At 39.1% G+C, this 22,550-nt stretch overlaps 1 protein-coding gene across 4 annotated transcripts; it reads right to left on the bottom strand.

Moving 5' to 3' along the window:
* Positions 1-674: 674 nt before the first annotated feature.
* On the bottom strand, positions 675-22,253 carry MDM1 (Mdm1 nuclear protein). 4 transcript variants are annotated; one of them, XM_005480578.4, is made up of 15 exons: positions 21,808-22,252; positions 20,770-20,875; positions 19,262-19,614; positions 18,724-18,840; positions 16,806-16,949; positions 15,140-15,273; positions 12,931-13,030; positions 9,760-9,798; positions 9,217-9,392; positions 8,566-8,847; positions 6,738-6,883; positions 6,516-6,616; positions 5,364-5,604; positions 4,229-4,297; positions 675-2,013 (listed from the first exon to the last, which is right to left on the bottom strand). In XM_005480578.4, the coding sequence occupies exons 1-15, from the start codon at positions 21,961-21,963 to the stop codon at positions 1,907-1,909; spliced, it is 2,271 nt and encodes a 756-aa protein (XP_005480635.2). In that variant the 5' UTR covers positions 21,964-22,252; the 3' UTR covers positions 675-1,906. The 4 variants fall into 4 exon arrangements, with proteins under 4 accessions (XP_005480635.2, XP_014127830.2, XP_074395865.1 ...); XM_014272355.3 differs by lacking the exon at positions 21,808-22,252 and adding an exon at positions 21,346-21,725; XM_074539764.1 differs by lacking the exon at positions 9,760-9,798 and having other exon boundaries at positions 21,808-22,253.
* Positions 22,254-22,550: the final 297 nt, after the last annotated feature.

Here is a 22,550-nt window from a genome sequence, read left to right as displayed (position 1 = left end):
GCCAGGAAAACAAGGAGAACATGTTTATATGAATAATGTAGATAGATATTGCAAAATCAATGCACCCACGCCACAGTAACGTATCATCCTGAACAAAAAGTATTTCCCCTTTTAGCCATTAAGTTTTCCACTATAAAACTATCATTTTAGAGGAAAAATGGAAATTTTCATCAATGCTGTTGCACATTTTCCCTTTCAGTAGAAATTTTATGACCAATTATAACTTACACATTAAGTGCACACCACAGAACAATCCCAGAAGCCCTTGGGATAAAATAAAATACCTTGATTTGTTTCAAACAAGTCCACTGGTAGGAAGCTACTGTAACATACGATTTCTGGAAGAAGCAAACACCCTTTTCTAACATCATCAGTACTGGACAGCACTAATTCACTCACTCCTTAAATCATTAGTTGGGGACTGACCCTTTGGGCATTGCAGCCCTTCCAGCCTGTGTAGCACCCATCTGCTTTGAGTCACCATTTAAAACACCTGCAGTCAGCTGTGATTTCTAGGGTCAACATATCTAGCTTCAATACATTACTCTTTCTGAAGATCAGCTCTGAGGTAACTTCTTGTGTTTCTTAAGTCTACAGATATTCAAGCTGAACAGGTGAAACAGAGAAGAGAGAAGAAGCAATGTAATAGGCTTTGCCAAATTATCCAGCGTAACTTAAAAAGAAACAAAGCAAACAACCGTTTTTATTTTCAGTAATATGCATACATAATTACATACAAAATCAAAATGCAATCACGTGTGTACAAATTTCAAATTGTTCTTGTACAAAATGTTCAAATTAAGTAGTATTAAAACCTGAAGCCACACAGAGAACTAAACTGCTTGCTAGCCACATATTTCCTCTACTTCATTTATCTTGTCTGCATCACTTGGAAAGATAAAATGAGCTGTCAGCAAAAATCACAGACACTTTTCACTGTAACAATCATAATGCAACATGTAACAATCATAATGTAACAATCATAATCAGTCTCCCCAAAACAGGAAACTAAGATAAGAGGTAATTAAAATATAAAAGTCAAGGAAAAAAACATTCTTTTGAGTTTACTTAAAGAGATCACTAGTCCTAAATACCTGAGTTTGAAGTGGAGCTGGGAAACACCACTGGTTAAGGTGGCTGAATTTGCTTTTTCCTAGAGAAGCTGAAATTAACATGGATCTCAGTCTACAAGACAAGCATTCATGTTAGTATAGCTGACAAACTGCAATACTGTACACACTGAACTCTGACAGTCATCCTGGCCAAAAACCTGTGGACAAAGAACAAACCACAATGCTTTGCTTTTCTTAAACTTCTGTTTGTTCTACAGTTAATGACACTCTATGCTAGTGTCATTAAAAATTAGAATTTTTTGGTAAAAAGTTAAAAGCAGTAAGTAATAAAAGTAACTCTTTGTTACAGTGCTGTGTTATGCTGACAATTCATACAGTAACATAAACACATATACCACAGCTGCCCTTAAGATAACTTGATAAAATAAAGCAACTGAGATATTTGGTGAACAATGGTGTTGCCCCTGAATACTGGTCCAAGTCATACTGCATGACTGCAGCAAATACCTTGAGAAGTCACACACAGGTTCCCTAAAAAAATAACTATCTCAGTGTCAAAAGGTGGCACGGCACTGTAAAAAAACCTCACAGGCTGTTGTAACAGAGTGAATGAAGACCTAACTCTCAGAAATAAAGAACATTAATTTTCAACATCATCAGTTTAAATACTTAATTTTCAATTGGGATGGCAAGTCCTAAAACTTGAGCCATATCAATGTTAAGTGAAAGGATGCTGTGTGAAACCTACAATCACAATATTTTAAAATGTACACTACAAGCTATACAAAATACATCATTTTACTGAATAGTTTCTGTACAACAGGAAGGAGAGACTACGCCTTGCCCCAGAAATCCTTCCTCTTCTGAGCTCGTTCCAGGATCTGAGACGCAAGAGAACTAGATGCTGCCGAGCGAGCAGAAATCTGAGACAGCCTGTCGTCTGTGGGGAAGCAAGGGAAAAAGCAAATAGGAAGATTAAACATACATATTCAAACACACCTGACATTTTTTGAATATTTTTATGCCCTCTTTCACAATGGATGCTAAATTAGTACGACAATATACTTCAATTCAATTACTTGGCAACTGACATGCTGGAGAAGAGACTCACAAGGAAGCCTCTAGCATGTTAGGTAAGTTTAGGAGAGTTACATGCCCACCTCTTGAGAAACTCCAGAATGAGACCCCTGTGTTCACCTGGGAATCACCCAATTCTCCAAGCCACCTTGATCTTTACTCTCCTGTGTCAGAAGACCTCAGCAATTGTTCCTCTGCCACTGAAATCTATATAGATTACACTCCGGTAATGACATATTCTTGAAAGCAATCCACTGCTTCAAGCAAAGCAGACAACCTTAGAATAATATGACTAAAATATCAGAACCCATGCTGCTAAGAAGAGCCCTTCTGTGCCAAATCCAGCTAGTGTGCCAAAAGCTGCTAAAAGGAACGTGTCTTCTGAAGAAAACAGAAGTTTACCACAAAGACAAGAAGCAGCCGGCTTCAGAAATATACTTTTGGAGGGTCTTGCTTTGGAATACAGGGTCCATTTCATACACAGTAAAACTCCTAACACTAATCAGTCTTGATGTTGCTTGCCTGATAAAGCACATTATAATTCTTCAACAGCTTTATTAAAATGTTCCTACAGGTCTGTCAAGATGGCCTCTATGAAAAATTACCTTAATTGCATGCATTCTCCTGCAATGGATTAGAAAGAACTGTATCACTAGCTACCAGACGTGTCACCAACAAAAAAAAAAATACAGGGAAAAATTCCTCAACTCAATCCAAACAGCACCAGTATTCTGTCAGTGTTTGAATTAACTTTTCAGCAGAGTTTCTAAATTCTTAAAATACAGTGAACCTAACAGCCTGTAACAGGATCACACACTATGTATAACAACTATATTCCCACGTATAAGAAAAACTGCAAACTGCAATTCTGCAAACTGACATGTCATTGGAATAATGTTTGTAGGTTTGTACCTGAACAAATATGGGCATACAAAGTATCTGGGAGCTGGCACATTTCACCTGTTTCTGCAAGCTCATACAGTACCATTCAGCTCACAGGGAAAAAAAAAAGAAACAGCAGCTACAGCATTTAATCTGGGCAGCAATCTGTGTGCAGCAAGCTGCAGAGTACTACAGGATTTTGCATGTTTTATGCAGTTGCACAGAAGCCTGGCTGAGCCATCTGCACCACCCACATATTTTGCAGCCAACTGCAATGAGTAAAACAGAGAATTAGCCTGAACCTTGGTTAAAACCCAAGGAGCAAAGAAGCGCCAAGGGGTACAAAAATAAGCTTTTGGTGGTATAACTATAAATAAACTGCAATCAGAGTCAGATATAAACCTGCTCTGCCATAGTCTGAGCTGAACCAAACACAGGTGATTGCAACTAGCACAGCTCCACACCAGGCTCAACCTCAGACACCATACTAAGAAAAAGTGTATGGCAGATACAGTGCCTTTGGTTGACTCATGCTACTGAAAGAGTTTATTTATGTCTGCCCACAAAAAGGCCAAGAAAATGCAGCTGTGCAATGGCTGCTCTCGTAGATTAACTTTAAAACAAACATTAAAAAAAAGCCCAAACCAGCAATCAGAATAACAGTATTCCATAAGCACCCCTAACAAAGTGAGCAGAGGACAGGTGGGAAAATTAAAGTCAAGAGGGATCATTTCATGTTGCACATCTGGGGCTAAAGTCTCAGAGGCAAAACCTTTATCCTGAAGTTTGTGGGATCATTAAAGTCGCAACCAAAGTTACTCCAGCTGCAGTCTGGGCTGTGTTGCAGTTTCTTTTGGTTGCTATCAACACAAAGGCTTAAAAATGTGCGGGCAGGAAACAATTTAAGATATGGGACTAACCAACCTACAGTAACCATATTGAGAGCCACAATGGTCTGCCAATTTTCAGCCACATTTAATGGTTTATTCATATTCCCTAAACCTTCATATTCCTACTTCAGATTACTAGGTTGTACATGTTCAAATTATTTGGATAAAAATACACTGCAACTATTCAGGCAAACACATAAACCAGTATTACTTACTGCATTCAGAAACATCTCACATTAATGCCGAAGTTAGAATTTATTTAGGCTACATACACAATTTACAATAATACTTTGGGACAAGAAATACCTTCATCATTACAGTTTCTTTCCCGAAGGGGCAATTGGAAAGTTCTCACTTTTGGATTGCCAAGATTCCCTAGGACAAAAAAGTCAAAAGGCACAGATTGGAATAATTTCAAAATAGACCAAAGACAATATTTCATTTTAGAACATCTAAAAATGTAGTAACATTATTTCCAAAACAAGAGTCTTATAAATAGCCCACATGAAAATTCTACCAGACTCATTTACCCTAGGACGAGGTAAAATAAGCTTGCTCCACTGCATTCTTCTCAAGACACCATTCTTTGGTACATGCTACAAGTCACTTAATGCACTGCACTCAAGGTGCAGAACTAGAAACCAGCACAAATTCTAACCTTTCTGAGGAAATTCTCTGCACTTCACCTTCCTGCTTAACCTGAAAACTGCTTGTTCTGTTCCAGAATAGAAATACTACTTTTTAGCTGATCTCTGTAATCAAAAGACAAGAACTGTGGGACCTGAAGCAGCTGTGGAAAATCTTACTGGCATGGAGACTAAGAGGACAAGGAGTCTTTTCCTTATCAAATTTACATCCCCAGTACCCTTAAACATTGTTAAAAACTTGTGAAATGCTTCAGTACAAATCTCTCCTCAGCCAAGAGAAACGTTTTTCTCAATATCCAATAAACCTTATAGAGAGAGTTTTCTAGTTTCCTTATCCTGCAGAAATAATTTTAAGCAGCTTACCTCTCGGAAATCCACGACTCTTTCAAAATAATTCTACATGACAGAGGTCCCACTTACACACTGCAGTTAGCAATTGCAGCTGGAAGAGTGTCACACCATCCAGTTGCAGCTTAAATATTAAAATTTAGAGCTGTTCATGCTAAACCAAATTATTCTCATGAGTAGTATTTATTGAAATTAATAAAGCAAAATCAGACAACAAACTGATCACTGTAATATAGTGATCTCAGTGGAATCTGAAACTAAGGTGGATGTTGTGCCCATTTCCTCAGCAAGACTAACCAACTATATAGTTAAAAAGCTTTTGTTTTTAAACAGCACAATATTTGTAGATACTGTAAGGCAAGCAAGCTCAGCACCTCTTGGCCTAAGCACTGCACAGTAGTCACATCCTGCATCAGTCTAACACAGGCTTAATAAACAAAACCCACCATTATGCTGGAATTCTGGATCCTTAAGAGTCCCTTGAATACGATGAGAGAGACTCCAGTAAGGCACAGAGCGGCTTTTTGCTGACTTTGACTGCTCTTGATGGGCTGAAGCAAGAGGAACTTGCTCATCAGCAACCCTGTTAGGAGGCCACTGATCCTGCCTAAGTGGCAGAGGATCCACAGTTCCCAGCCCAGCAGGTGCAGAGTTAAAGAGTGAAGTGGCTTCCATTCTCACATCAGGCTACAAACATAATAGAAAGAAAAAAAAAGAAAGGATCAAAAAAGCACAAAACCACATCTCATATACAGCCTCCAAGTACAGAACCTCACATATGCAGCAAAATGTTGACTTTACACTTTTATACTTCTCATGCAAGTACTAAAAGAAAAAGTATTCCAAGCTTGTGAGTGTAAAGAAAATCTGTTCCTAATAAAAAGTATTTAACAAGGACTGAAAGTGATCTAATCAGGTCAAACGAAGAGCTTATTTTCTAAAAGTGTGATTTTTTAAATTTTACAACAACATAACCAACTCATGCAATTGTTCTGCTTCTGTTACAGCACTTACTGCAGAGGATGTATGCAGTCAAATGGCAGCTCTCTTTGTAGAACACAGCACAAGCACAACTGACAAACAACTACCAACATTTTGAGGATAACAACTCCTAGATGATTCTATTTTTCTTTTAGTAACTACCAAAGTTGCAAGTAAAGTAAAAGCAGCACAAAACTAAAGGAAAAGTGGAACTATGATGGTACACTAACCTATCTTTTAAATAAGCACCCAACCTCTCCCCCTTGAGTTTCTTCCAACACAAGCAATCTGCAATTGTGCCCTATGTCAAGGGCTACAATAACATTAAGGGGAAATTCTACTAGCAAACTTCTTGTTTTTCCTTAAACACATCCTGTGCATTTAGTCAAAGAGGCCAAAATGAAACATATCTAATCTCACTCCAGTAGTCTCAACTCATTTGTTTGACGCCCAAAAAAACCCTAAGCATTCAGACATGCTTTTTTTAGTCACAGATACTGACAATTCTAAGACAGTAACTAACAACTAAAGAAAAAGATTTCTTAAATAATTTATTAATTATTACTTTAAAAGAGCATTCCTAAAATTCATCATGGTAAGTCTGTTTTCTGGCTCACCTGGAAGGACTCTGCTTTGGTAGGGTTTGTTGCTGAGTTTTGCCTTCTCTGAGGTGAAGATGAAGACTTGAACTTTGGAGCAGACACTAGAACAGTACCTCCTGTTGTATTGGAAAATATTAAAAATGCCTTATTACATTAAATAACCTAATAAATTAATTCAATTATGTATTTTTATATTTAATTCTTGAAATACTGCTTTGCATTTACAAGTGTTTTTACCAACAGCTGGGGTAGTGTGATTATGATGAGTCCTTGGGGTTCCTGCAAGAGCTCTCAGCTTCAGAGTAGGGTGCTTGCTGCCTCTCCTTGAAGATACAGAAGAATCTGACACAGCTGCAGAAGTGTTCAATACTAAGGCATTCTCACTGAAAAAAAAATGAGTAATGTTTAAAGGATTAGCTAAGGAAGGACTCAGGAGTCTCGCACTCAAGCTTTGTTTCCAATCCATTCCTACAATGAAGCCCAAGGCAAGACAGTTAAGGCCTTAACACCCCACAGCCTGTAGCTAAAACATCTGCTTGCCAAGGGGAGTCCTGGGTTCCAGCCCTTAAGCCTCAATTTCTGTATTTTGAACAGTCTCAAGCTATAAGTCCAGGCTCCCTTTGTCCTGAAAAACCCTGAGCATACTGCTGCACAATACAGAGGCTCAACAGGAGGGCTGGAAAACTTCGAACCCAGAAAAACTTTGAACATGATTGTTGCCTTAGAGGTGCGAGTGTGGGTTTGACATTCTTCAGTCCATGTGGTGGAACTGAAGCCAAATATCCCAAATTTTTGTAATGGCTATAGCCCCTAGGTTATTAGTTACACATCACAATATGATGTAGATACATATATCATACATTATATATGTATATATAATATACATCAGCACTACCACTTCAGTCCTCTGCCTCCAGCTGTATTTCACAAAGAGCAGCATATCCACAATGTGGAGAAACCTGATTCTATCAGGACATGAGAGACACATCTAGGCAAAGAATTCCTCATTTCCAGCTCTCGGAAGGTGTAACATGCAAGCATTAAGCACATCCCAGTACACACAGAACAAGATGACAGAAAATGGTCAATGTCAATCAGATACATCTATGAATTAGACTATCTCTAGAATTAAATAGAAACTTAGAAAGGTTTCTAGATGCAGGTTTTGAAAGCCTGCATTTAATATCTGTTCGAGTCTAACATCTCAATTTTATTTTTTGTTTGAATACACACTATTACTCCAAATGGAGGCACTTACAATTTCTTACCTTTGATTAGTGCTGCAGCACCAAAGATAAAATGCAATGAGGAATACAAAATGTGTAGCTGACATGGCTACAAGGGTCAAAGCTATTCGGAATTTTACGTCTATCAAAGTAAAATATTGTTCTACAAAAAAAAAGGTATGCAAAACATGCACAGTAACAGACACTTCTGAAACTAGATACAATTTGGATCTCTCAAATGTCAAATACTATACTATGCACATACTGAGCTGATCTCCCAATATTTGTGTACACCCTGCCACATTTTTCCCACCCATGCTTAGTAACATAACCACCAGTGATTACTGCATATTCGGGTTTTTTTTCCTTCAAGTCCTTAATCTTTGTTCATTAAATGCTTTAAGAAAAAGAGATGGCTATGTACAATATTAGCATATATCCTCTCCTATCAAATTCTACACTGTCAACTCGAAGCAAATCATGAGCTTTAATTTTCACTAAACTTGGCTGCTGTGTAATGGGCCTTCTAAGAGGCCCATACTGTGGATTTCATAGTTTTGGAGAAAAATATTAGAATCATTCATGAGTCTGGAAACTTCTGTCTTGCAAGTTAGAAATCCAGTATTTTTAATCATAGGTCAACTTCCATCAACCAGTCCAGTATCTTAAACCTTTTCATTCCTTATCATACTGTTCAAAACAGAAGTACTACCACACCAAATTACACTTTCTTTAATACAAAAACTATTTAACCTACAAATGTGTATAATATATACATATATATACACATATACACACACATATATAGATATATACATGGAAAAACCATTCAGTTTTACCCTTCAGTTTTTGTATCTTCTTTAGCGTCCTTATTGTTTTCTGCTAATTGCTGGGCCATGACTGCAGCCTGTTCATCTGACTTTTCTTCCTCTTTCTCTTCTGCTGATTGTTGATCTTCCCTTTCTTCAGTACCTTCTGGTTCATCCCAAGCTAAACGTCTTTTGACTGGAACAGTTAAAGCATCTGACATGTCTTTCTTTGTGCTGTCCTGGTGAGCTTGCTCTCTGGAGCCAGGCTGCTGTAGCACTTCAGGGCTTGCTGCAGTCTCCTTTTCAGAAACACTGGGTAAGAAAGAACACAGCACTTTGTACCTCTGATTTGCACAATACACATGTGTCTACACAGAACATATTCATCCAGTGCTGTTCTTTGCAAGAAGAACAGTTCATTACAAACTAGTATGATTGATATGATGAATGGCTAAATTGCCACTGCAGTTTTACTTGATGCTTAAGCACATACCACTTTCAAACTAGATTTTATGAAGACTCATTCCAAAAATGCAGTGTAAATTAGGCCTGTATTTTCAATTTGAAAGCAAATTAGATTATGAGAAGTACTCAAAAAACAACTACTTCCATACAAGCCTATATTCAGCATTTTGCTCAGCTTCAAAGCTGCAGACTAACAGGCAGGAATGACAACCTTACCCAGCAAGATCTAGTGCTCTGATGTTGTTGCTGATCCCTTCTTCTGAACTGGAAGTTGAGGACACATCCCAAAGACTGTTATTATCAGACAGGATCTGATTGAAATGGTATCGGGAGAAGTGTGTTCCCTCTACTCGTTGCCTGTAAGCCTTTGCTCTTTCTCGAAGCTCTCTCACCTACACAGCAAGGTTTTGTAAGTTTCACAGCTGTTTAAACTTCACTATAAGGCTACTATAAATATTTGCATTAGCTACTGGCAGCTAGGAGAGAAAAGCAGGTTATAATACATAATACAGGGCCAGCCACAGCACAAACACTGCATTGCATGCCACAGTATGTGTAAGAAGAGGAAAGCAAATATAATATATTCAGTAAGCATGTTTGAGCCATGAAGCCAAAGCAAAATTGGCAATTATTCATTCCATGAGCGCACAAAAATTTATGCAGTAACTATGAATAGGTTTAGTGCTGGATTCTAGTTTTTCCACCAGCGCTCAGACACAGTGCTCCAAACACTGAAAGAGGAACTTCGATGCAACCAACCTCCATATACCACATGGAATTTAGGGTGTTTTGAGATGCCTAAAGAGAAGAATACAGAGTTATTTTTAAATTTCTTATTTTTCCTCTCAATACTCAAGAGTGATATTGTTATTATCACCTTTGTAACTTTACTTCAGTCTAAGAAAGAAGCTAAATACTAAAAATCTGCCAACATAGCTCTATGCTGCCTCCCTGAGATTCAATAAAAGCTCTCTAACAAATACAGTCTGCACTGGCATTCCACCAGTTTTTTGCCAAGCTTGAGGAAGTTAATTTAGATTTCTAAATACCAACATTAAAAAATACATTCCCCACTAACTTGTGATAAATTCAAATCAACAGATCTATGTGTATGTGTAATACTGAGTTTGTATGCTGCAAACACTACCATTGTCTCTAACTACATAAACATTAGTGAAAAGTTAAGATTAATACAAGAACTCTGGGTGCTATTGTATGCAAGACATAGCATCAATATTATTCCTTCTAGGCTATCAGTAATTGCAAGAATGAGATACAAAACTGTTCAAGCGTCAGTTTTACTCCAAAACAGTAAAAGTGATAACCCCTCTCTTCAAACAGTATACAACATCATTTTTACAGTTAAGACCATTTAAACACTTGCTGTCCTGTGTCCTTCACCCAAAAACAATTAAAGTGCAGGGAGAAAAAGCAAAACCAAGAAGTTTATGTTTAAATTATTAAAAACAACTTTGTGATATTGTGTAAATTCTGACTTACTAAAAAATGGTCCACAAGAAATAAGTATTTGTCAAAGAGCAGAAAAGTAATACTGACATTTCCTCTACCACATTTTCATAGCTTTTCTTTTTTATTCTTTCTTCATGATAGATTTCACATCATTCCTCCTGCAAGGAACAGAGTTAATGGGCTAAGCTCAGCTAATCCCACTAAAAGTAACTGGATGCAGCAGATGGATATCCAGCTAACATCCCACAATTTGACCCACTAAATTTCTAAAGAATAGCCCATTAAAAAGATATGCTTGTCATTTTCAAAGAATTTGAAGTTTGATGTGCCAGTGATTTACTGGATTACTCACTTGAACTAGAAGAACAAAAAATTAATTATGATAGCCAGAACAGAAGGAATGTAAATCCAGAGTAACAGGGTACCACAGGGGGAGGAAGAGTACTAAGTCTCCTGTGAATTGTGAAGAAGTACAAAGGACAACCATCTCCTTCAGCAACTCAGCAGGCAGCATTAACTCAGCAGGACACAGGCCCTAGGGAGTCCAACTGCAATTACGAATTGCTCACATTAATTTTTCAAAAGCATAATTAGAAAAGAATTTTTTTTGGTCAGCTGCTGAAAAGCACACTTAATAATAAATTGCAGAGAAGCAGCCTACAAATAATCACTATGGCTAAGGTCACACCAGGATTCCATAATGGCATTTGCCTGTTTGGACTCAGGACTTCAGAAAGCCTGCTTTGGACAGAAAGTCACCCACATGCCAAGCAACTTCTTTCTAGTTTCCTTCAAATGCCTTTTCAGCAAGAAAATCTCTGCGGAGAAGTCCGATGCACTCCAAACATATCTTGACAGTGTGGGAAATCCTTGATTTTTCATACACTCTAATTAAATGCCACATGTAAAGCTGACCATCCATCTTCCACTTCTAGTCTTCTCATTCCTTCCCTCAACTGTACTGCAGTGACTCCTCCCAGCTGACTGTGCACAAACACACCATATCCCAAGGCTCACCCTTTAGTTGCCTACCACTCAATTGCTCCTAAAGCTGAGCACTGCTCCTTATTGGTTTGAATGTTTCATGATGCAATATCAACAAATTAAAGTATTATATGCCAGAAAAATGACATCATATTCTACAGAAACATTCAGTATACCACTTAGGCTGCATGCAAGAGTTAATAACATTTTGCAGTCTTAGTTACAGTAAATTTAATGCAAATATCAATGCATATAAAAATTAAAATATTGCTTCTTTTCAGTCCTCTAACATCCTATTGAGGCTATTTACAAAGAATGGATTGTCTCATGCATGCATACACAAACTCAGATTATTAATCATCTCATACTTTAATATACTTTAAATATTGAGATTTATTTCTCATTATGGATTCTGTATATATTCTGAAATTCTTTCTTTTTGCTAAAAGCAAAATTACTTGCTATATTAAATCTAGCAAGAAAACACAGAACTGAAAGCTACCAGACTACTCCTGCAATTCTCAGAGAACCTTATTTTCAAAGAGAACCTATACTCTCAAAGCCCAGCACCCTAGAACCATTTCCTCCAGTTCTACCTTCCACATCACCGTGGTCCGAAGTGATGAAGGAATTCACATGTCCAAGTATTTGCCACACAGGTGCCCTACAAAGGCTCCCTCTATCAGCTCACAAAGGCTCCTCTATCTTCTCTATCAGGGAGACGACTCCTACGTCAATTCAGTGAAATCAGAGTTGCAGAGCTAGCTCTAGCAGTTCCTTAGCACACTATTAACAGTTTTGATTTCCTTGACTAACTCAGGAATCACACTTAATAATGCTAAGAAATGTTGTGGTCTTGAAGCTACTCAGTATTTTCACAGCTCTGTCAAATGACTTCATGTACAGCATAACATGGATTGACGTTTCTGAATAAACAACAAGAAAATACACAGACTGAAACTTGCAAGAAAATTTCTCTATTTTATGTTGTGTATGACAGAATTCAGTGGATTGCATTTAATGGATTCAGGCATGGTAAGCTACAGAACTGAGCCTGACCATAAAGCCAACCTAGGCTGATACGTTCTGGTTTTATTCCCTTGGAATCTCCTATCATTCAGCCCTGTATTTTGAACACTTCTGCTTGTTACAACCGGGCTGAACATCAAGAATAACATTACCTGTCACAAGAGACTCTGTCCTGAATGAACCTGATTGTACAGGAAACAAAATTTCTCCCTCACTTTGGAGGTCACATTAATAAATTTTTTTAGTCTTATAATCTTTTTTCTTTTTCCTATGTATTATACTGACTTGTCAGAATCTAATTGTCTTTGCATACTCACCTTTGGGAGCTTGAGTCATTAGCACTACAATCTCAAAGCTGTATCTAATAAATAACACAATTCAAAGTTTTGCATCTAAAAATCAAACTACAAAGCATACTCAGGCTTCAGATTTTTTAAGAATACTCACCTGGTTGTGAGCTTTACTCTTAATACGAGACCAAACTCCGTCTTTGTAGAAATACTGTGCTGGAGACAAAAATTTTGACCTATATTCAGTGTTCATCTTCCTAAGAAATCAAGAATGAGGAGAAAAAAAGAAGAGTAAAGTCTGATATCCAAAATACTCTTTAAGAGCACTTTTAAAGTTACTCAACAAGCATAAATATACTCGCACCCAAATGCCAGTGAGACACAAAAACCACATGCACAAACAAGAACTCAAACCAACACAACGAGGAAAGCTGTGAAAAATACTCATTCACAGTTGGCAGTCCTTCAAGTACTTACTCCTACTGGCTTCTCCTTGCAACACCTCCACCAGAAGCTTTTGCCCTGACAGCCAGAACATAATACACACATCAGCCTCAATTACTTCAATGCAAAGTGTGGGACCTTGATTTAAGTCATTGATGAAGGCAGATTTAAGTAAAAATGCATGGTTTGGCATTAATGTGTCTGAGACATTTCCTTCTACAAACCCCATTTTAAAGGCTCTCTGCATATGGGTGGGGTGAGCTGCTGGAAACATCTGACTGCCAGAACACTGGTCAGAATAATTCATCTACATCCTACTGGCTTTGATCTTCAAAAGGCCCCAGTACTTGAAAAGATGGGTTCATTTTTCCCTTCTGCCACACACATACAAACACAGAAAAATTAACATCATGTAACCTACAGGAGGCAGTAAGTAGTACTTCAAGTCCTTAAGCACTGAACTGTGGATGTATCAGCTTAAATCTAAAGATATTTTTGGATTTAATGATGATTCAGAACATTACCAACTTAATTTTTATATATACAGCACAGGGCGGAAAAGCCCTATTTTTCAATCCTTCTTCAGAAATAAGTCATAAAAGTCTGAAGTCAGAGCATAAAATGAACGTAAAAAGAAAAATACGAAGGTCAAAATACCCTTTATATTCAAAATTTCTCTCAATATGTCCTTTTCGTTAAAACTGACAGAAATCCTTCACTTTTGGTTACCAAACCAATGGACTAGCACAAAAAACACAATACAGTTGAACCTGGATCCCAGTCATTCTGCTGCAAAAGCAGGCAGGCCATGCATTGCAACACAGCTTGCATACAAGCAACAATCCTGTCTGCATATTCAGAACTTGCACATTTTTACAGCTATTTGCCCAGTGATTTTGAAGAGAATTTTGTTTTGTGCTACTACACTACAGGCATAAGAGGCAGAAATTTGCCTTTAGATGAAAAGAGCCCCAGCAAATGATCAAGAATTTTTTGCACATTACTCACTGCAAAACTGACTACAATCTACTGCAAAGAGTATGAAAACCAAGTAGTTAAAGGTTTTAGCTATACCATATCCTCTCCCTTTTCCATAAACCAATTTTACTTCATAGAATTTTGGGTGATCATTTTGTAATCAAATCCCAATATCCACCAGTCTCCCCTCCCATCTTCAATTTAATGCCTTAACACTGCCACAAAGAATGAAAGCAATTGCTGGGGCATACATTAAGCACAAACACAGGAGACATGGAATAATCTACGCATTTTAAAGCCTACTTCTTGGCTTTTATTGCTCTTGACATATCTCAGATGTGTATGAAATGGAAACACAAGTTCAATTTTTGCAAGGTAGACCATGTGGCAAAAATAAAAAGATACTCTGATAGCACTCAATAGCATCCAATTTCACTTCATTTTCATGCTTGCCAGATTACTCTAAAAAGGACAGATTTCTTTCATTTACCTTGTGTGTTTACTTTTGTTACTCAGGCACACAAGGCTTTACAGACCAGAATAAGCAGACATCAAGTACAATCACCACAGTTTTAAGGTGTGGAGGGGGCACAATAGATAAAGTAGTTTGGAAGGCGACTTCCAAAGCACCAGTTGAAAGTTTAGCAACAGCACTGCACTGATTCTATTTCACTCATGTTGTATTCATTACTACTACTGTTGTTGCATCACAAGGTTCAGCTGAACAGGAGTGGTTACAAAGTTTTCACTTTGCTGCCCAGAGAAGAGATGGAAATTAGCATCAGGTTTAGATGTACCCACAAGCAGCTCAACCTCAGTGCTGCAAGGAGCATCTGGCCCTACAACTGCAGCATGGTGTGCTTAAAGGTCCACAGTCCATCATCCTAAACACGGGGCCACTGTACACCTACTCACTAGTCTAGGTTTTCCTATTTTATACATACCCACGACTCGTATGTAAAGTGAGGGGCTTTGGACTGATATGTTGCTTATTATTTTGTTTAGGATGTTTCTGTTCTGATTTCCCTTGTTTTGTTGCATCTTCTGCTGGTTTTTGAAACGGTTCTTCCCTCTTACTCTAAGGCAAAGATAATTTTAAAAATACCACATTAGCTAACAAGCTGAAAACTCTCATATTTCTTTTGACATCAAGCACTTGCAAACAATTAATTTTTGTGTTAGCTGTTTTGAATATTTAATACAAACAAGAATACCACATTCTTTTTTTTAAGATAAAAATAAACTAGCAAAACGCCAAAGTTAAGATTGAGTGCAACATTCTGCTAGCTAGATGATCCATTTTGACCACTTTACAGAATTACTTTAACATGAAACACAGAAATAATACAATATCTACACATTCTAACCTGAGTCCAAAAGGTAAACTTTAAAATATTTATTTTGTTTTATAAATGTTTAGATTGATTTGCTTGGATTTTACAAGAAAGATTTTTTCCTAATTATTTCATTCTTTCAGAAATGCAATGCATACTTCCAATTATGCTATAGATCTTCACAAATATTGTTCAAATTCAATTTAAAAAAAATTTTGAAGCCCACCAAAATCCCCCAAAACCTTTTCAAGATACTCATCAGAGACGAGGTATTGGTATAAACAACAAATTTTTAGGCATTTTCACAAAAATTCCCTTCTCATGACTCCTCTTACTTCATTTATTATCTGTTCTCAAAAACTGACCTGAAATTCCAGTATTAAAACCAGATAAATGCTTCCTGAAAGCCTCAGGCTTTTCAAGCCTTTTTCATATATACTAAAAGGGAAAAGGGGACATAAAATTTCTCACCCCCAGATGGGATTTAAAGAACTGGGCAGATCTGAGTTTAAGATGATAAAGCCTCCAAGCCAACAATCCCCTCAGGAGTACCAACGGCTTAGTTTAAGCCAAGGCACTGCATGCTAAGTACACCTGCACCCCAGCAGTGCTCCTCATGAACACCTTCTCTCACAATGGCCCTTTCTGTTCTGCCAGCAACAGAGATGGGTGGTGAGGAGACTCAGCTCAGATTAACTGGGAGCATCACACAGCTGCTACAACCCAGGCCAGAAGATTACTAAAAAACCAGAATGACAGCTTTTTGGAACAGGCCATAAGGGAGCTGACTCAGAAAGGCAAAAAAAGGATGTATGCCCAGTGGAAGCAAAGTCAGGTGACATGGAAAGAATACAGAGATACTGCTTGCCACTGTGGGGAGAAAATTCACTATCTGTGATTTATGAAATTCAAAAGTTCCAGACCTCCCCTTCTAGCCCTACTGCACACCAAGATACAACACTAGTACCAATCAAAGTATAAATCAGAGATTTAGATTGCAGAAACTATCCTATTAAAAATAAAGTGTCAACTGGGAACAACAACAAAAAATAGAATCACGTCAAAACTCAGAAACTTGAAACTGAAAAAAATGCTCTACAGAGGACCCACTACAGAGCCCCCAAAGAGCAGAGCTGTACAGAAACCACTACTGAGTCCAGTGTCACTAGCAACACTAAATAATTTCAACCTAAACCCACCCCCATACATAACAGATCACACTGCAGAACTACTACAAAAGCTTTTCTTTCTGGGAAGTATTTACTTGCTAACACACCAGAAATTCTTTCTCTTCTGGACCATCTCTCTCTTGTAGACTCTTAACAGGAGGAGACCCCTTGGAATTTCTCTCATATGCAGCTTCAGAAGTAATGGCAAGAGGTTTAACCGGAGGTATGGATGTCTTTGTGTTGCAAATCAGCTGCGTGGGAGGAAGAAAACAAAACAAAGAAAAAAAGTGTGATTTGTTTACCTTAAGGCTAAATTTTCAAAATCTGTTAACTTATTCACACAAATACACTCACATATGAGAAGAGAGACAGTCATCTGTAAAAATACAGCATGTGTAGACTAATGAACTGCTAGGAGAAATTAAAGAGAAATTTAAATACATTTAGAAGTGACCAAGACAGACACAGTAAAACCTGTGATCAAACACTGTTCTTACTGAAACTTACTATCAAAGGTTTTGTTTATTTGTTTGCTTTATTTTTTGTTCACCTTCAGAGCTTTATGTAGGATCATGATTTTTTTAAAGGCATGCCATAAAAATTCCATATGAGTCCTTAGTACATTTTCTGTCCCTAAGTAACAGAAAACTGCTCTGAGTTTTAGAGTTGGATGCTTAGAGCTTGAGCAAATTAAAATCCACTCCTTTTCAACTAACATAGTATTATAAATCAAGGTAGAGAATTTGCCTCGTATGTGGTCATGGGGTTCCAAATTTCAAGACTGTGCCATATGTGAGAAGTATACATTTTCCAAAGATTTGCTAGGAGAATTTAGGTCTGAATTATAAACTAACTTGGATAACTTTGATATTTTCACAGAATCTCTTCAACGGAAAGGGACTGTCAGTACTGAGGTATATTCTCAGTCATATCAACAGTGAACAATAACAACTTGTTAATATGTAAAATTTTTATCATTAAATTTTCCCTAGGTTCTATTTATCCACACATGTATAGTGCCAACAGACTTATTCTCACTGCTTCTTCTTCTTCTTCTGTGTAAGCTGTGGAAAAAAGTCTTTTTTCTAAAAAAAGCACAATGCTCACAAGCATTAATAATGAAGCTATCAAACTGATTGCACACAGAATCAAATGGAATTCTTTTTGACTTTTTCCATAAGGTGACTTTCTGGAAACTCTCTGTTCCTCAAAAGGTCCTTTATCTTCTCTATAGTACTATCATGTATTTCAGTGAGTTTTCATTGGATAAGGGGCTGTTGGGAAACATATCCTGCAGTAAATCCACCTGCTTGGCACTCCAACAGAAAAATACAGGATAGTGATTATCTTAGTTATCAACATTTATTGCCTCTGAAGATGTTACTGAAGAAAGAAGACAAATGCAGAAGTGCCAACTTTACACTGTGGAATGACCTAAAGGCTGAGTCTCCTACGTATCCTAAGTCTCCTAAGATCCCAGTACCAGTTAATTGAAAACACAAAGCAGTCTCACACTCAGTTACTCTTTGTGGTCTCACCAGAAAAAGCAGCATTTTCAATCCTACAAGGCCCAAAAGCTCATGAAATGTATTAAAATGTCACAAGACTATCTTAAAATCAGAAAACTCCACTTTTAAATATAAGCTGTTCTCATGAAAGAATAAAACACTAGAGAGACACACTTAAGGGCTTAGAAGTGTATGTGCACAGAGATGGAGACTGAAAATAAGAAACTGGGGCAAAACAGGTAAATTAATGCAAACAGAAGAACAGGACCCTGCTAGAAATAGCAAAACATAAGGCCTAAGGAGAACAAATACTTAGGCCTGGCCACAATAAAGAATCACATGGAAACAAATACTTTTTTTTTTTCTCTCTATAGAGAATTGTAGCATAATTGTAACAACATTAAAGTTTGTCATTCCTCCACCAAAAGAGCAAAAAAAAGGAAATCTTTTTGAAAGGAAAACTTTGTTGATACATAAAAGAAAGTATTAATTTGTATTTTGGATTTTGTAACATTACCTGTTCAGCTGCAAGTATTGGTGACTTTTCATTAGGACTCTTCCAGACAAACTGGCTTTGATATTCAGAATTTCTGGGAACACTTACATCTGCTTTCCTCTGAAGGGCTCTGTGAAACTGACAATGAAAAAAAAATACAATGATTGTTCCCTTTCCTGCAACATTTTGCAACTTAAACATCTTTCAATACACACTTTCAAAACAATGGTTTGGGTTTTGGTTTCAAGAACAAAATGAATGAAAAGTACATTTTCTCATTATAGGCAACTACCCCAAAAATCTACATATTATTGGCTAAATCCTTGTTAAATTGAAATCAGCAGTGATGACACATTCTGAAGATGCAAAGGAAGAGCAAATTCTATTGAATTAAGAAACTTACTATTCTCCCAACAAAGAAGCTACAAGAGTATCAAAATACAAAACCAAGGAAAGAGAGAGAAACAGTTCGACAAGAGAGGCTGAGCATGGTTATGAAATTACTGTTAGTAATTTTTAGACTGGTCAATTAAAAAATAAAACAAACATATTCCCTTACCCCATTACCCATTTTTTCTGATTCCTTTTTTGGAGATGAAAATGCTTCATTTTGATTTGGTGGAGCTTCTGAGGGTGATTTCTTCATGTTGTTCTCTACAAGGGCAAGAGCTACTTCACCACCAGAATCTACCACATGTGACTGAACTTCTGGGGGGAGTGTGGGTCCTTCTGGTGTTTCAAGTTTTTCCTGATTCCCATTATCATTGTTGTGGTCAGTGTGCAACTCTGCAGCTTCAGTCTCCAGCTGGTCATTCAAATCACAATCTGCTGGCCATTCAAGGGACTTCGAAATCTGTGGATTACGGTAAGGTACCCTTCTCTTGGAAATGAATTTTGGTTCTCTTGTGATTCCTGAGAAAAAGCCATACTAGATTTAACAAAAACATTCACTGAAGCCATAATATCACTCTGTAACAACAATAAACTGAAAGTTTATCACACAACTGATTACTAGAAAGCTCAGAGCAGTAACAGACTATGAATTACGGGCATGGCTGTGAAATTCTGTGCTCTTTCCTATTTGAAAATTACTTTCCTTTGCACTAAATAGACAGGAACATAATGGTCCAGAATCATGTTGGATTAAACCCTATAAAGCAAAAATGTCCACAGGACAACCCTGTGCAAATTGATTCTGGGAGATGAACAGCAAGAAAACCAACAGCCAGTGAAAAGAACATGGTTAACCCCATTGCCGGTAGTCAGTTCTTAATTACAAGGCCAAAATTCAGAACACTTATTGTAAGAATTAATGCATTGTACTCTAATTACACAGACTGCATAGTGCAGTTGCAGTGAACTGCACCAATATTTTTTTACTCTGCCTTGTGCCACTACAATAATTACTACTTTTTATTACTCTTTTTCAGAGCACTGCAGTTGTCATCACTCTTCAGCTTACCGCTCTTCCTCAGCTCCCTACAGGTCTTTCAATCTAACTGCTATTTCCTTTTCCTCCTGCTTTCTATCCCCACATTTCCCTGTCATAATAGTGTCTACAATCCTTAAATCCTACACTACAGTATCACAAGGTTTTTGCTGTAGTGGCTGACCTTCTCTTTCAGTTAGCTGTACCTGTTAGGTTCATAACAATTTTACTCTATCAAACTTTGCCCCAAGTTATTCTCCCCTTAAAAATGGGATTTTATTTACTATTTCCATACATCACAAAGAAAGCGATCCCACCCTCGACACACCCTAGATGTGTTAACACTGCACCTGTGTTTCATGTTTGGGTCTGAGCTTATGCTGCATGTCAAAAACTACTTTTTTTTCCCAAGGCTTATATAAATACCACTAATAGAAAAGAAAGTTTCAGTGTAGCCATAAAGAATATGGAATTCAAAATCACACTCTATCTAAATGATGACTAAGACTATAGTTTTAATTTCACTACGAAGTGCACAAACCGTAAACAGCACCAGTTCACTGTGGCCATGCACTCGTCACAGCGAAGCTTTCCAGGCCTTGGCTGCAACCAAGGGGGCAGCTTCCAGGGGCACTCACCAAACTGATCCGACCGAAGTCCTGCCCACAAGGATTTCTGCTGTTGGGACGGGCTACAAAACTCTGGGCTTCTCCATTTGAAGTTTCTCTTGTATTCACTCAGTCCCTACAGCAAACAGAGAGGAGTCTGTCAAGCCACCGGTGCACATCCCGCTCCGCTGCTCCCGCCGGTAACAGATCTCCGAAGGGAGGAACATCACCAACACGCTGCTGCAGGCTGAGCTAAGCTGGCAGGCTGCTCTGCATCTTCCAAACCCACCCCCGGCGGAGAACAAAAAGTGTTGCTGAGAAAACGTGGAAGCATTTCATGCACCAAAATATGATTTAAAATTTTAAAAAACCAAAACAAAAAGCATGTATCTTATGTCTTCAAGTGAATGGTTTTAAGAATGAACACAGCCTGAACCCGCTGTCACCCGACAGAAGGACAGAACTCCTTCTGTCTTTACCGGCCGGTGCCGCAGCGCAGGGCCCTTCCCTTCCCCGCTACCCCGGATCGGCCGCAGCCCCGCTCCTGCCGCCCCTTGCGCCCGGGGCCGTGCCCGCCCCTCCGGGCCCCGCTCCCGTTCGGCTCACCCTGAACCGCACGGGCATGGTGCAGCCGCGGCCCCCGCACTGCCGGGGCCGAGCCCCGCTGCAGGCCCGGCCCGAGCCCCGCTGCTGGCCCGGTCCGCCTCCCCTCGGCCCGCCGGGCGCCTGCGCAGCGGCCGCCCAGGGCGGGCGGGGAGAGCCCGGCCGCGCCGCTTCCCCACCGGCCCGGGCCTGGGGGCCGTGTGGCAGCCGGAGCCGCTCGCAGCGGTGCTGCCGGGGGCTGTTGGCGCCGCGTTGTCCACCTTAAAAAGACTGGCCCCGGTAACGGTGCTGTGCAGCCGGGCTGTGTGTCTGGGGAAGCACAACGGGGAGGCAGCCGGTGTTAATGCATCGCAAGGCCTGCGGGATCTTGGGCGCCTGGTTACAAAAAAATCACGTGTCCACGCATGCAGCTTTACGGTGCTATGAAAACAGCGTTTCGAGAAAGGAAAAACCCAAGTTTCTTACCCTTCTGGAGTCTCTCTGATGGCGTGTCAGCTGCCGGTCCGCCTTCGCCACCTCATCCGACGTCGCCCCCCGGTCAGGAGATTGTAATCCACCTTCTTGTTCAGATCTTCCCTCGGGGGTCGCTTTTCTGACTGCCCTCCCCCTGCTAATCTCCATCCCGCCTGGTTTTGGCCGTTTCACATTAAAAAGATCGGGGAGGGCGGTAAAAGAAAAGCGCAGAGGCGGACGTGGCGCCCGAGAACGGCCCGGGCGGTGTGTTTACACTCCCTGTTGCCCTGGCTGCCGACCCTCCCCGGGTTCCCTGCTCTGGGAAAAGAACTGCTCTGTTCTCTTCTTGAGCGAGGGCTTTGTGCCCCCTGCCTCTCCCAGAAACAGGGGTAATGTCGGTGCCAGATCCACTCAGCTCAAGCAGAGTTTAGGTCCGCTGGGAGCCTGTGTAACCAGCGAGCAACAATTTGTTACTGTCGATGTGAGGCAGGGGAGAGCACCGATCTGTAATGAAACGCTTGCGAGCAAAGTAAAATGTTCTGCGATGTGAACAGCAGCGGGGGAGAAGAAGAAAGGTGCTGCATTGATAGTGTTTTCAAGTTTCACACATCTTTATTCATGAATTTCGTGATCAAGACAACAGTTTTGGTATAATTTACTTGCTGATTACACTTGAAACCGCTAGGTCCACCATAGAAAGTTGTTTGGTTTGTTATTACAGTGATTTATTTCGTGATTTTCAATCAGGTCTAGTT

This window comes from Zonotrichia albicollis, chromosome 4, assembly GCF_047830755.1.
Source record: "Zonotrichia albicollis isolate bZonAlb1 chromosome 4, bZonAlb1.hap1, whole genome shotgun sequence".
NCBI classification, from domain to species: domain Eukaryota; kingdom Metazoa; phylum Chordata; class Aves; order Passeriformes; family Passerellidae; genus Zonotrichia; species Zonotrichia albicollis.
This window is presented reverse-complemented; position numbering and strand designations above follow the sequence as displayed.